Here is a 14,635-nt window from a genome sequence, read left to right on the forward strand (position 1 = left end):
GAGGAGTTAAATAATACTTGCGCATATTATACTACTGTCTAAAACTATGTACATGTATATCACGTGAAAAAAAAAAACACAATCACTGCTTTATCGACACAATAGTACCTACGTCTCTTTGAGCAATAGTTTACGCCGTTGTATTACAAGTTGGTATAACCGAAGGCTTCAGAAAGAAAATTTTGTAAATGTGAGCATAGAAATGAAAGATTATATATCATTTTCAATATTTCTTTCATTAATATCGAAACAGAATTGAAAATGAGTTTCCAAGGGGACAATTAAATTTCCTCTTTATTTTCAATACACCAAAGTTCGTACTGATACCTGTAGTAGCCCACAATGCATTGTTGACTCATTCAACAGTCGGTAAAGTAAACAGATAGCTAATTTAACATGCAAATTTATGCTGACATCAGAAAATCTAGTGGTCTCGACCTGTTCATGAGAACTTAACTCTGAACCGTAATCAAATGACCTTCCAATGACCCCGCCTTTTATTACAGAGCATAACCAATCAAACACGTTCTTATCGAACAAAACTGAAGTCCTGTGCTTTTCAGGATTTGAACAAGGTAGGTGTTTTCATAGTTACATTATTACACAGAGTAACAAAAAAGTGCGTTGATTAACAAGGTCATAAGCTAGATTTTAAGTAGCTGATAAATACCTATAAAAAGCACTCAACCTGGTTCAATGTACTGATAGCATACGTCCGTCTACACCGGTGACGATTGGTTACACTGACCAGTGACTGAGTGAGCGGCTCTATAGCAGGTCCAGTACAATCAGTGCATTTAGCTACGTAGCTAAAATTACCTACCGTAGCTTTATTTTCCTTCCGCAGGTAGCTTTATTTAGCTATTTCAAGGCAACTTTTCACAATTTTGCTTCTTATTTTAAAAAGACATAAAGTCGAAAGTAAATTTCTAATAATATTTATTCTAGGTATCATTTAAAAAGCAACCTAAAGCAGAGAGAGTTTTAACATTGCTGCGTTTGAACACTTTTAAGGAAAATATGTATTTCCATTGTTTAAGTAACTGTACACCATCTTGTGTGCGATGAGGCGTGGATAAGTAATATTACTTCACATTGTGCTCATGTTAACCAAAACTGGTTTTCTTTGTTATTTCACTCAAGAAGTAACTGTTAGATCACAAATTAACTGTTGTATATAGCTCCAAAACTTTAGAACTTTGATTGCAATTGCGCAGAAAAGACACATCTCCAAGAGTGATTTTTTCATGAATTGTTTTCAGATGTTCAAAGTTGAAAATTATCACTGCATCAAAGTGCAATTTTCTGCACATTCTGGGAAAATGCTAATATAAGAAATTAGTTTGATTTAGTAGCTAAATAAAGCTACTTCAGGTAGGTAAATAAAGCTATGTAGATGATTCAAGCTACGTAGCTAAATCTAGTGATTGTACCAGACCTGTATATATAGGGGTCCTCAGATATAGCGAGAGTCCAATCGAATGTGGCGGACAAATTTCTTTTACGAATCGTGTTCAGCTTTAAACATTATTCCTAATAAGATTGAATGCATTTAGAATGCTTACAAACTTTAGTGCAATGCGATTTTTCAAAATCGTAAAATTTATTTGCAGCGGCGTTGTCAGGTACAGAAAAATATCCCGAGGACCGGTATTTGGACTTGCTTTGCAGGAAATCTGCTTAACTTTCCTGAGTGAAACTTAACATAAAAGTTACCATTGATAGTTTTCCTTTGGCTCTATGTACAAGTTTTAATGAACCTCTTCAATAAAAAGAAAATTTATAAATCATATTTGGAGCCCTAGCTTCTCTTTGCAATAATAGGGCGACAGCTTCCTCTTTGATTCCACATTTTATTCTCGATCTTCCTTTTAGGCAGTAAAAAACTCCACCCATGTTACGACATCTATCAATCAAGTTTATCAAATCTTTTTTGAAAAATTTTCATTTTTATATATACCATTTGGCCATTTAAAGTGCGTTTTCTCTCAAGCATTTCTAAGGGAAAAAGGCACCCGTCTGGTAGAATTATTGTTAGATTTATTTCATTGGTCAATACTCTGGAAACTGTTGTGACGATGAAATGTTTAGCATCTTAGCAATATCTATCATGTTGTTCACAGCATTGCATGATATTTTTTGGTGCTCCAACAAATTTCGATTGACCATTTTGATTGCGATCTTTTACTTGTACCTTTTTACTTTTGAATTTCCGAAACCATCTGAAAACTTGTGTGAAAGACTAATCTTTCTACATATTAAAATCATATCTATTGGTTCTTTAGCTATTTATGTAATGAAGCACAGTTTTCACATGCGTCCTCATTTTCATCCTCTTGACAGAGATCATTTTTAAACAGTTATCAGCTCAGTGTAGTGACCATGTTTACTTTAAAAGTGAATTCTTTTGCGAGAACAATACGGAAAAGCATGGGGTTTTCTGTGATTAGAGGTTCCTTATTTAACAGAACTTTTCAACTGTCAAAAATTAAAATTAAATACTTCTACATTTATTTTGATAAACTGTACATTGCATTATTTATTGAATGGCCCTCGTAAGTATATTGAGTTATATAGTGAGTTAGCTAGGCTTCAAGCCTATATCTTGGCAATATTTGTAAAATAAACAAGATTTATTTTTCGTTATTATCATACATGTAGTTTTAAATCATACTATACATCCTTTTGATTATTAAGGAGAGAATTTAAATTAAAGACAAGAGGAAAGGCAAATGTGAAAAAATTAAAGGAATAACAAATAAAGCAAAATTCTTTGAAATGTAAAATTGTGGATTAGATACATTCAAAATAATTAAATCTGCTTTTTGCACATGTATGTTATATGAAATATATCAAATAAAACCTTTTGCTTTTCAATTTAGATTGCCAAGGTTCTTGAAGTACCATGGAGCACTTGGTTGATGAAGTAACCACTGCCCAGGTTTTGATTCCATGTTTTCTTTGTCCAAACAAAGCTGAACTCATCTGCAACACGTGTAAATTCAATTTATGTGTTACTTGTGCTGGGCAGCATGTAATATCTTTGCCTACTCAAAACCATGACGTTATCAAGTACTCTATGAAATATAAATTTTTCCCACAGCCATGCTGTTCCATTCATTCTGATCAGAGGTGTGAAATTCATTGTCAGCAATGTAACCTTCCCATTTGCAGTGATTGCATCGTATCCAAAGCTCACTCTGAACACGAATTGAGCAAGATAAATGAAGTTTATGCTGTTAAGGAGAAAACCATTTACAATGAAATAGAATTTCTAAAATGCATAATAGCTCCAGAAGTGAGAAATATCGTTGAACAGATACAAAAAGACATTTTGGAACTGCCAAAAAACAGCATCAAATTGAAATCAAATGTAACCAAGCATGGAGAGGAACTACATAGAACTGTGGAATGCGCCATCAAAAAGCAACTTGAAAATATTGATGCTGCAGAAAAACAAGATTTGGATAACCTCAAGAACAATTTGTCTGAGTTTCAAAAACTTCTGGATAATATTCATGAAATCATAAAGAAAAACGAAGAGATAATTGCAACAAGGACTGATCAAATATTTACTTTTGAATCGCAGCTGGAAGTAATGTCACAAATTCCCCAGAGACTATACATTTCATTCGCCCAGTTCCAGCCGGCATCAGCACCTATGAATGAGGTCTGCAAATTAATGGGGAATCTTCAATCGTCGACTTTAAAATACACGACAGAAATCGATTGGGCTAGCAAATTACATTTTTATAACAATTTCCTTGCAACACCCTCTGTCACCACCGACATAGATACAGAATGCTGCCCTCTGTACCGAATCAGTTGTTTGAAAAACGAGAAGGCTTGGATAAATGGAAATGATGACACACTGAGAGAAATTAACCCCACGGGATTAGTGCTTAGAAAAGTGACTGCACAAGGGAGTATTCCATTTGGTTTGGCAACTACCAGAACAGGGGAACTTCTTTACACAGATTATAGCGAGAAAAGCGTCAAGATGTTAAACGATGGAAAATTAAGGACCCTCATTAGGTGCGTCTGGATACCATCTGGTATATGTGTATCCTCCTCAGGAGATAAATTTGTCGCATTATGCAATGATAGAATTTCAAATCTACAATTCATTGTCATGCAGTATTCTGGTGGCATCATTAAACATACATTCCAATTTGACGAACAGAAACAGAATCTTTTTGCAACCGAGGGGCCTTACAAATGCCTTCAAATTGCACTTAACAAAAATGGAGATATCTGCATTGTAGACTGGAATGGTGCAGCAGTGATCATCTTAAATCAGAAAGGGTGTCTCAAGACAAAATATTGCTGCAAAACAAACCCGAAACTTCCGGAGAGCTTTGCACCACGTTATATCGCAACGGACAGTCATAATCATATTTTGGTGTCAGATACAAAAAACAATTGTATTCACATCTTAGACTCTGAGGGTGTCCCTCTTACCGTACTAAAGTGTGGTCTTGTTCGTCCCTGTGGAATTAGCATTGATAGTGACAACCACCTCTGGGTTGCTGAGCAGGCTGGAAAAGTGAAAATCATCAAGTTCTTGAAGTAGATAACTCTTAAGTTTAAAAGGTTTTGTTCACCAGATTTCTAGTATTATAGCACTTTGATTATGGAATCATTATTTTCGTAATCATTCTTTTTCCTTTCCTGAGGTTAAAAAATCCCTCAGTCAATTAAAATGATATTTGAAAATACGAGAAAATGTAAAATGTATAAATTAATCACACTACTGATCAAGAACTGAAAGATAAACATTTTTTAAAAAGTTTCAAGAATAATGTATCAGTGTATTATATTTTTGTGTTTAAAAAATAAAGGGAATTGAAAATTGAAAATAACGTTTTAGCATTATTACTTTATAAAATACGATAAAGATGGCTAGAGGACATAATTAAGGAGGTTGGGTGCTCAACAATCACCAAACAGAACCACATATAAATGTGTGAAATATAATTTATTCAAGCCATAAAACATTTGGTAGAAAAAAAAACGCACCATGTTACAGCAAGTTTCCCATATTGTTAAACAAATCTCTCCTTTTCCATGATATTTAAAGCTGACAGGAACTCTTAAAAACGCAACAGTTTCATCTATGTACGACTTGTTTCATACAACTATAGCCTACTAGTATTCCGCTATATTGTAACGATATATACCCTGATGCGATTCTACTGTTATTGGATCAAAAGTTACTTTATATTTAATAACGGACTAGCATATTGCATGTAGTTGACATAATGTATGCTCTCGGATGACCAATATATAGGATGTCTGTAAGTTTTTTGCTTTGTTTTGTTTTGTTTTGGTTAATACAAAATATGTCAAAAACATATCACAGCTTATTATTTTCATTGATTATTGACATTATAGTGACATTATTTTTTTTCTAGTGTATTTAATGAGAAATGAAATGAGTTAAAACTGATTTCAGTACTTTTAATTATTATCAGGAAAATCATAACGATTTGCGTTCATGTCTTACACACTCCCAGGTAGGGAGTACATAACTTACCTATTCAGGCCCGTAGGAAGCAATTTCAGTTGGGGGGGGAGGGGCACAACCATACATTTTCAGATTTTCAGCTTGGGGGGGGGGGGGGCACTAAAAAAAAAAAGGTCATCAGACGTTATTATTGAGGGGGGTATATAGTAGCTAAATTTTCTATAGTATTCTGTATATCGGCAAAATTATGGGGGGGGGCACGGCCCCCCGTGCCCCCCCCCCGGTTCCTACGGCCATGCTATTGTAAACTCTTTTTATACAATCATAAATTAATGATTTTCTAATGAGAAATGAAAATGAAATTGAAACATAGTGAAAACAATTAAGACTTTAAAGCAATTTTTAAAAATATTTTACTCATGATTTTATATATATTATCATTAAAGAATTATTTCAAATAATTCATTTAAAAAAGGATGGGAAACGAAACCGAGAATCGACCCCCTCCCCCTAACTTTCTCAATGAAAAGGTTTTTCGATGTAGGGCAGTTTCGAGGTTTTGTATTTATTTTAAAAAATATTTAAGTTTTTTTTCCTTACCCCCTTTTTTATATGTGTTGCAACGTGTCTCATCGATCTGGATAATAATCTTATTTTCGTACTCCTTGGGATACGAATGCAGTTTACCTGTTGCGTGCGTTTGCATACTTTTTTTTATTATGCTCATAAATTTGAGCAAAGAGTGTTTCGGAGACCTGTTTCGTACATACTTTCATCAGGATTCAGATTTGAATCTTTAAACCAAACCTGTAAGTCATGAAAGATAAGACTTTGAACATATTTTTCAGCTCATTTCATATTAGAAACTTATAAAAAAAGAAAAAACAGAAAATTATATTTTTGCAAATTTAGAATAGGTTACTTTAAAATTTTCAAAAATATTTTATCAATATTGTCAAATTTCTGCCATTTCAATTTCAAGAATGAAAGAATTAAAAATATTAATCGACCAGCTCATTTCAAATTCCTCAAGCGTGTTTTATACCAGTTGGCCCCGCACTTTTTTGATCAGTATAGGGTTTTTTTCGTGCTTGTCAGATTTTTTGTGAAGAAGCCCCCCCCCCCCTACTTTTGCTACGGGCCTGTTAACAGGAGGTGTAACGAGATATGGTAATGCTTTTCGCTTGAAGTCGATTGTCGATGATCTGAAATACCTTTTTTTTATACGAGGATCTATGTCATTTCTTGCTTTACAAAATGTAATTCGTTTCTTTTTCTGTATTCTTATTCTGTATTTATACGAGTAGATTGCAGAATACTTTTACACCTGTCGATAATAAAATGAAATTTTTGAAAATTTATGTTTCAAAGACTTTTTTATAGAACAAAATTGGAAAGTTATACGTATCAATACACATCATGATAAATATGTCAAAATATTGATATATGTATGATTTTTTCTTTTTGGCTTATTAATACTCATAATTATCTTGTTTACACCCTTTACATCCATTCCGGGGATAAATCATATTGAGGTCCATTCGGCAAACCGGATGATTTCCGCCTTTCATCAAACTATTAAATTATCAAATTACATGTAGATGAGGTACATGTACGAATCGGCCAAGGTGTGCCGAGTGTGATGAGGTCTTTGGGCCCGTTCCTGGGTTTCTGGAAAGGGTGTACGGGGGATTGTATAGAGGTAGTATCCTTTCCCTAAACTACATGTAGACTTATTTACATAAATGATTACCATTTTGGTCGATTTAGATGCATTTGGAAGCATTATTTTTATAAATTTCAAAGAAAAAAAAATGACACACTACTTAAATACTGTAATGATAAGATGAAAAAAGTATTATACCATATGTATTTTTTTCTGTATCCGGAAGATAATTCTGTTTTTCGTTCTAAATATGTTCCTGTTCCAAGAGAAGCAGAATTTTTGAGTTGCTAGAGTTAACCCAAAAACAAGATATATGTATCCTGAGATAATTACAAGACAAAATCAATTATCCTTTTTATTCCTGCAAGTAATAATCCGATCTATGAATTAAAAATATCTCTCCGTTAGAAAGTATTTTCCTTAACAATATTCTATTACAAATTCTAAGCTCCTTGGGTAAATAGATGTGGAATAATTTTTGTACAGTTATGTACATGTTATTTGGCATATGAAAACCACAAACTTCAAGCCTTTACACCATCTTCGCTAGCCAAGTCGAGGACACAATCAAATCCCAAATTTCTATGGGTAAAGGCGACAGTGGTATCAGAAACACGTTCGATGTCAAAAATATGTCACCACAACAAATATTGAACAAAAATGAACACGAAAATGTATTTTTCTTCTTATCTCAAGTCATGATGAATTTGATAATTAAAAAAAAAATAATAAAACTTCAAATCTGATAGGAAAGATGGAAATTAAATCAATGAAAATACCGTTTGGTCACCTCGACCACTCTAGCTACATACATGTAAGAGTTCAAAAACAGGGCGTGCGCATAAGCAGAAATAAAATCGGAAAAGAGAAATATTTTAAGGATGCATTCTGCGGACAATGCAGAGGTGTCAGTCATTTTTGCGGAATACCTCTTGTTTTATACATCAAAATATCATTTATTTTATTTATTTATTGGGGGGGGGGGGGGCATTAACCCCCTAATTTTCTATTTGCATTTTGATTGTTTGTAGATTTGACAGTCTTCTAAAAAATATCAAGAAAAGTTTCATTCCACATCATAAGTTTTCAGAGAAAGAAATTTTCTATTCATTATTTATGAAAAATCCCAATAAGTCTGGTTTCCCGCCATATTTTCAATGTCTCGTATCTCAAAAATATGCTCACTAACTCATATTTTTTCTACTTCGTATTTTGTTTCAAATAATGAATACATAGAATTAAAATGCCAAAATTAAAAAGTTTAATGCAAGTTATCTCAGCAGAATACATCCTTTATCGGGTTTTAAAAACAAAAATCATCCCTGCATATCGAAAGTATAGGTCTCTGGCACGTCATGTAAGCTTGTGTCGTCTCTTTATGCTCAGACGTTAAATCAACACAATCAAATCAAACCATATGACGAAGACATCATTTCGAATGAATGAGTACTTTGATTCAATTTGTATGCATGTGTAATGGTTTGGGCCATGGATATTGACCTGGGTAGCTCAGTCGATAGAGCACCTGACTAGTGATGCAGAGATCCCGGGTTCGATTCCCGTCTAGCCATACATTTTCTCCTTTCCTGTTACAGATTTGGTGCTTTTGACCACCCTGGACTTGCAGGTGAAAGTCCTGAGAACTTGGGTTATGTCTTCTGGGGCGAAGACAATTTAAGGAGGGAGGAATGTAATGGTTTGGGCCGTGGATATCGGCCTTGGTAGCTCAGTCGGATGAGCACCTGACTCGTGATGCAGGGGTTCCGGGCTCGATTCCCGGTCCAGTCATACATTTTCTCCTTGCGTGTTACACATGCTTACTAGTCAAAACTTAAAATAGATTTATAACTAACATAAAAGATGCTGAACAATTAAAAGGTTAAGGGTATGCTAGTACATGTATGTATAGAGCACATGCATCCGCCAAGGCGATTTTTCTCTTATTTTTAGAGAAGAGAGAAGCGAAAATGAAATAAATTTAATTTGACCCGAATGAGCTTTAAGATACTCGATAAAGCAACGATAAAAACTGGTTTCTGTCCACGTTCAATAGAGACAAGAGGTCATTTATTGAGTGATTGCATTTCTAAAAGGTTTTCTATGAGGAATGGAATACATTTTTCCTTCTTTTTTGTTGAAAAAAGTGTAACTACCTACAATCTGCTTTATTTTATTTCTTGTATTATTCTATACTTTCCATCCCTTAAAACTTGTCCAAATTCCATGCAGATAGTCTGCACTTGTCGTACGAATGTTGACTTTGTCTCCGACTTTCAAAAGCAGTGGAACTGTATTTGAACAATTTTCATATCCTTGACTTAATACATTGTTACAATTTCCGAGTCCGTTTCTTTGTCCATTGACAAGGATTTCTGAGTCAAAAAGCTTTTTCGGTGCCACAACACTTGACCAAGTAAACACGTACAGTCCGTCAGATGGCGCTGTGAAGACTCCAGTGTGCTGATTGTACGCATTTCCGTGGTTAAGGTACACATATTTTTGAAAATATATAAAGTAAGTAAACAAAATTTGGACTTCCCAAGGAAAAATGTACCCTTCGTAAGTTGGTAGGGTGAGTCAAATATACATGTAGGAAGGAAAACGGCTTTTCCCACCCCCTCCATTTTTTCGACATTGGTAAATAAATTTGAAACGTTGTAATTTCTTGACAAAATAATATTTTTTTTAGAGTGGGTGTTGACTCCCTCCCCCTAAATTGGTAAAAATTTCTGGATTTGCTAATGGTTTGGGAAGGAGCATATTGAGTACCTTTTGAATTGTTGTTGGGATCCTTGATACAGCGGTATTTGACCTCAAGATATTTAGAATTATTGGGGCAGGGGTCTCCAAAATACTGATCAGCAGCATGAAGGTGACACATCCTGTACCCATTGCAGTTCCATTTTGTCTTGATTTCAGACATCTTTGAACGACAGGTACGTGTTTTTATTTTACCAGTAGGACACACATTTTCGTCTGTTCGACCGTAAATGGCTGATAAGATCTGAATCTTGGTTCCATTTTCACAGCCGATTAAACCCCTTTGACCGTCACAGAGAGCAAAAGTCTGGTCTAAATATGAAAGAATGTGCGTATTATTACGACATGATCTTTAAAAATTACATGTAATTACAATCTAAAACAACAAAAGATTTAGAATTTAGGTCATCTTTAAAATAATGTTTGTTTGCTCTCTCCCGACTCGAAGTAAAAAATATGGTCGGTAGGTAGATGGGAAAAACATTTTCCCCAGAAAACTTCCAATATACATGTTTACGGGATGAGAATATTCAGGGGAAAATACCGTTTCCTGGAGGCTATAAAAAGTTTTGAGGGGGGCCATTTTTTAGCCAGTCGGTCGGAAGAGGGCAAAAACAATTCTTAAAGATAGCCTTACCTGAAGTTTTCGTGTTTCTGATCCACGAAAACAGAAATAAAATACATACACTTCGGATATGTATCATCTTTGTTTCTATAAAGTTGAATAAACAGCGTAACAATTGATTTGTATAACGGGTAATAAGCTTAAGGAGTGTTAGTAAAATCTGTAATCATTTAGGGAAAAAATGTTTAAAATTTGCCATATACAAAAAAAACCTTTACCTTTTAAAGAAGATAATAAAAAGTTTATTTGCCTAAATATGAAACACACGTATATATATAAATAAACTGTGCATGATTGAACGTAACATATGTAACTTTTTTAGCATGCGATGAAAATTGTCACGGAATATTATCAAATATAAAACCAAACCTGAGATTTGCATGTTCACTTTGTTTTCAAAAATTTGAAAATCTGTTTTCCCCGAAATATGATCGTTAAATCATAAGGAAAATTGTAATAACAACTTTGTTCTTCATTATGGCCTTCCAGAACGATAGCATTCAGATCAAACAACTAATTTCTAATCTACTCTCATTAAGGAACCCTGCCTTCACAGCTGGGAAAGAACGATCATGAACAATACCATACCAGTAACACAAGTGAACTTGTGATGAAATTTATTAAAAGATAATTTACGAAATATAAATGTAGAAGTTTGTATATCCGAAAATAAATCGAGTAAAGTTACATAAAACAAAGACGATTTGAAATGCTCACACACGGACACACACACAAACGTTTTGGTAACTCGGAATAGTCCAGAGTAAAATTGTATTTTCTTGATGACGGAATATCCAGTACATCTAATATTCACGTCCGGGATAGTCCACGGCGGTTCTAACACTGATTCTCTCACACAACACATGGCATTCACTCAAACTTCAATTAACACATTTACGCAATTTTCACACATACGAGTCGGACACTCTTTAAGGCAGAGGATTGACACTAATTCCTTAAATAAGTATTGAGTGGCAATTTCCTTTTTACTGCCTAAACATTTTAATTGTTAGATAAATAATTTTAAGTATATGAAGCATTAAAAATCATTCTTTTTATGAAATCAAATTTTGTTAGATTGTAAATTAATTTTGTAAAATTTACTATGTGACAATCCTTCCCCTCTCCCAGTGAGACTCTGTCCCAGAGTCTACAAATTCTCAAATTATTGAATAATATAAATATGACAAGGGTATATATATATTGAATTTTTAAACAATTTGTAAAAACTCTCTGACAGTCCGGAGCTCAAAGTCACAATCCATAAAAGGGAACATAATTTGCTGTCGGTACTGAAGACTGTCGGGGACAGGATGAAAAGCGCTGTTGTTGTGAAGGTTGATACGTCCGCACTACAGGATATGGTGATACGGAGTAGTTAGGGGATGCAGCATTCTGTTGTTCTTTATTATGTTTCGGTCTCTTTTTCCTCGAGAACTGTTTAGCTTCTAGGCGGTTAGGATGACCTGGCGGGTACCAAACTTTTCCTGTTCTGTGCGCTTCCATAGCTGGCATTTGTGTGGAGGCGTCGCTGACGTCCCTAGCGTTACAAGTGTCCGTGTTGATCCCGACACTTTTCTTCTGCATTGGAACTGGAACACAGGGTGACGGTGGCGCTAACTTAATAAAGCATAGTTGTCGCTCCTTTGCAACGAGCCGATCAGCCACTGAATGAAGGGATTCTTTGAGTTCATAAATGTCGGTCTCCATTCTTCCGATTCTCTTTTCAAGGGCTTTGTTCTTCGTGCGCGCGTCTGTGAGTTTGCCTTCCAAGTCCTCAACATGTACTTTTTTCCTTTCCTTCTCGTCTTTGTTCTTTTTCCACGCGGCCGAGAGTTTACACTCTAAAGATGAAAGTTTTTCTTCCTGGCTCACAATTGTTTTCTTTAAAATCCGTATCTTATCAGTTAATGACGCCCTTTTACGGCTTTGTTCAGCTGAAAACGTTGGAAACAGAGAATTGATTGCAAATATAAACTCAGCCTGAGACTCAATGCTGTAAAATGGCAATTCCATGGCAGACACGCGTCTAAACTTAAATTCGTTCCAGCGTTTTTGGTCTCGTTCTTTCTTGTGGACGGACTTCTTTTTCACGACAAGAATGGTCACTTGCTTTGTTTCAGAGTTCCTACATTGTTTGAAAAGATGGCCAAATTGTTGACATTTTAAGCACTGTCGATTCATCGCCTTACACTTGATAAGATGTCCTTTGTAGAATAACTCTCCACAACGATAACACATTGAATTTGACATTTTTACGCGATTTTGGGGAAATTAACTGCTTTGGTAAGAGTCTTGGTACCAGGATCTAGGTATTGCACAGGAAATGCAATACCCCCGGGTAAATTACCCGGATTCTCCACCAATTAACACAAGTGAACTTGTGATGAAATTTATTAAAAGATAATTTACGAAATATAAATGTAGAAGTTTGTATATCCGAAAATAAATCGAGTAAAGTTACATAAAACAAAGACGATTTGAAATGCTCACACACGGACACACACACAAACGTTTTGGTAACTCGGAATAGTCCAGAGTAAAATTGTATTTTCTTGATGACGGAATATCCAGTACATCTAATATTCACGTCCGGGATAGTCCACGGCGGTTCTAACACTGATTCTCTCACACAACACATGGCATTCACTCAAACTTCAATTAACACATTTACGCAATTTTCACACATACGAGTCGGACACTCTTTAAGGCAGAGGATTGACACTAATTCCTTAAATAAGTATTGAGTGGCAATTTCCTTTTTACTGTCTAAACATTTTAATTGTTAGATAAATAATTTTAAGTATATGAAGCATTAAAAATCATTCTTTTTATGAAATCAAATTTTGTTAGATTGTAAATTAATTTTGTAAAATTTACTATGTGACAATCAGATTGTTATAGTTAGTTTTAAATTCTATGAATTCTTAAACTTTAATGTAACAGGTTATATTATATGAATTTTAATTCATTACAATTTGACATTTTAAATTTGTTTTAATTTTTATGAAGATAATTCCTTTTTTCTTAATTTCAATTTTGTTTAATTTCATTATGTTTTCTGAAAATAATATCAATTATTTTTTTTTCTGTATCACAAAAAATATACGCTTTCTTGAATCCAGTAAATGCGGAATTTAAGCAATCTGTCACCTTTCGGAAATCAATTTACTCATGACAGATTGCGAAACAATTATTTTATCTACTAAATAAACTGTAAAATTCTTTTTTATTTCGGCCTTTTTGTTGGCAAATTCTTTGCGAGATTGGCTTGACACACTGCTATGTCACAGGTATTAAATTAATTGTACGATTTAGAATCTTATTTATTTTGTTTCGGCTTCACCTAATCTTCCTATTGTTAAAAACTCAAAACGGAAATTTAGCTAATTGACTTCATCCCCTTTCGGCTCTTTGATAATGTAAGTAATCAGTGTTAAGCTTATCAAAAGAAATTGCCGACTTACCTGTAGTAATTTTTGTAACAAGCTTCCTGATTGGTCAAGAGTTCAATTCCGATGCAAATGTTACATTAAAGTTTTAGAATTCATAGAATTTAAAACTAACTATAACAATAGTTAGTTTTAAATTCTATGAATTCTAAAACTTTAATGTAACACCAGTATCATCCTATTGGTAATGGTCTCACTGAGAGGTTTAAACAGACATTATTCCGGATTTTGGGAACATAACAAAACAAAGGCAGATATGTTGCATGGACCAAAGATGCATGTATGACCGCGTAGTTTGGGTCTAAAAGATGTGTTGTTGATCGGGCAAGAGGGAATGTTGGCAGGGAAATGAATGGCGCTATGGGCCGGAAGTAGTAAAGCCGTATTCCTAGGGCACATATAAAAGTCCAAAGTAACGAGGAATTGGTTTCCGAATTTATTAACAAGTCCCAACGATGGAAATGATTAACATGGAACAACAATAAATAGTAACCAGTTGGATATGGCCATAGCCTCCAAACTGTTAAAAGTAGAAATAGTTAAAACATGATGGGGAACGAGTCGGACGTGGCCGGTAGTACACCCGGCCTCCGAACTGACAAGTAAAATTTGACAATTGTATTTAAGAGGAATTGAACAATGAGTTAAAAATGACAGGTGCTGAC

General features: G+C 34.4%; 2 protein-coding genes across 2 annotated transcripts; one reads left to right on the plus strand and one right to left on the minus strand.

Annotated features, from left to right (window-relative positions):
* The first annotated feature begins 2,905 nt into the window (after positions 1-2,905).
* On the plus strand, positions 2,906-4,573 carry LOC133200085 (uncharacterized). The gene has a single exon (XM_061335821.1). It carries the CDS (start codon positions 2,906-2,908, stop codon positions 4,571-4,573), a length of 1,668 nt encoding a protein of 555 aa, XP_061191805.1.
* A 4,747-nt stretch (positions 4,574-9,320) lies between these two features.
* LOC133200086 (uncharacterized) lies at positions 9,321-11,383 on the minus strand. Its single transcript, XM_061335822.1, has 3 exons — positions 11,320-11,383; positions 9,807-10,205; positions 9,321-9,619 (listed from the first exon to the last, which is right to left on the minus strand). Exons 1-3 carry the CDS (start codon positions 11,381-11,383, stop codon positions 9,321-9,323), a joined length of 762 nt encoding a protein of 253 aa, XP_061191806.1.
* Positions 11,384-14,635: the final 3,252 nt, after the last annotated feature.

The sequence above is a fragment of the Saccostrea echinata genome, unplaced genomic scaffold, assembly GCF_033153115.1.
Source record: "Saccostrea echinata isolate AGI-Se365-2 ecotype Australia unplaced genomic scaffold, CSIRO_AGI_Sech_v1 ptg000037l, whole genome shotgun sequence".
NCBI classification, from domain to species: domain Eukaryota; kingdom Metazoa; phylum Mollusca; class Bivalvia; order Ostreida; family Ostreidae; genus Saccostrea; species Saccostrea echinata.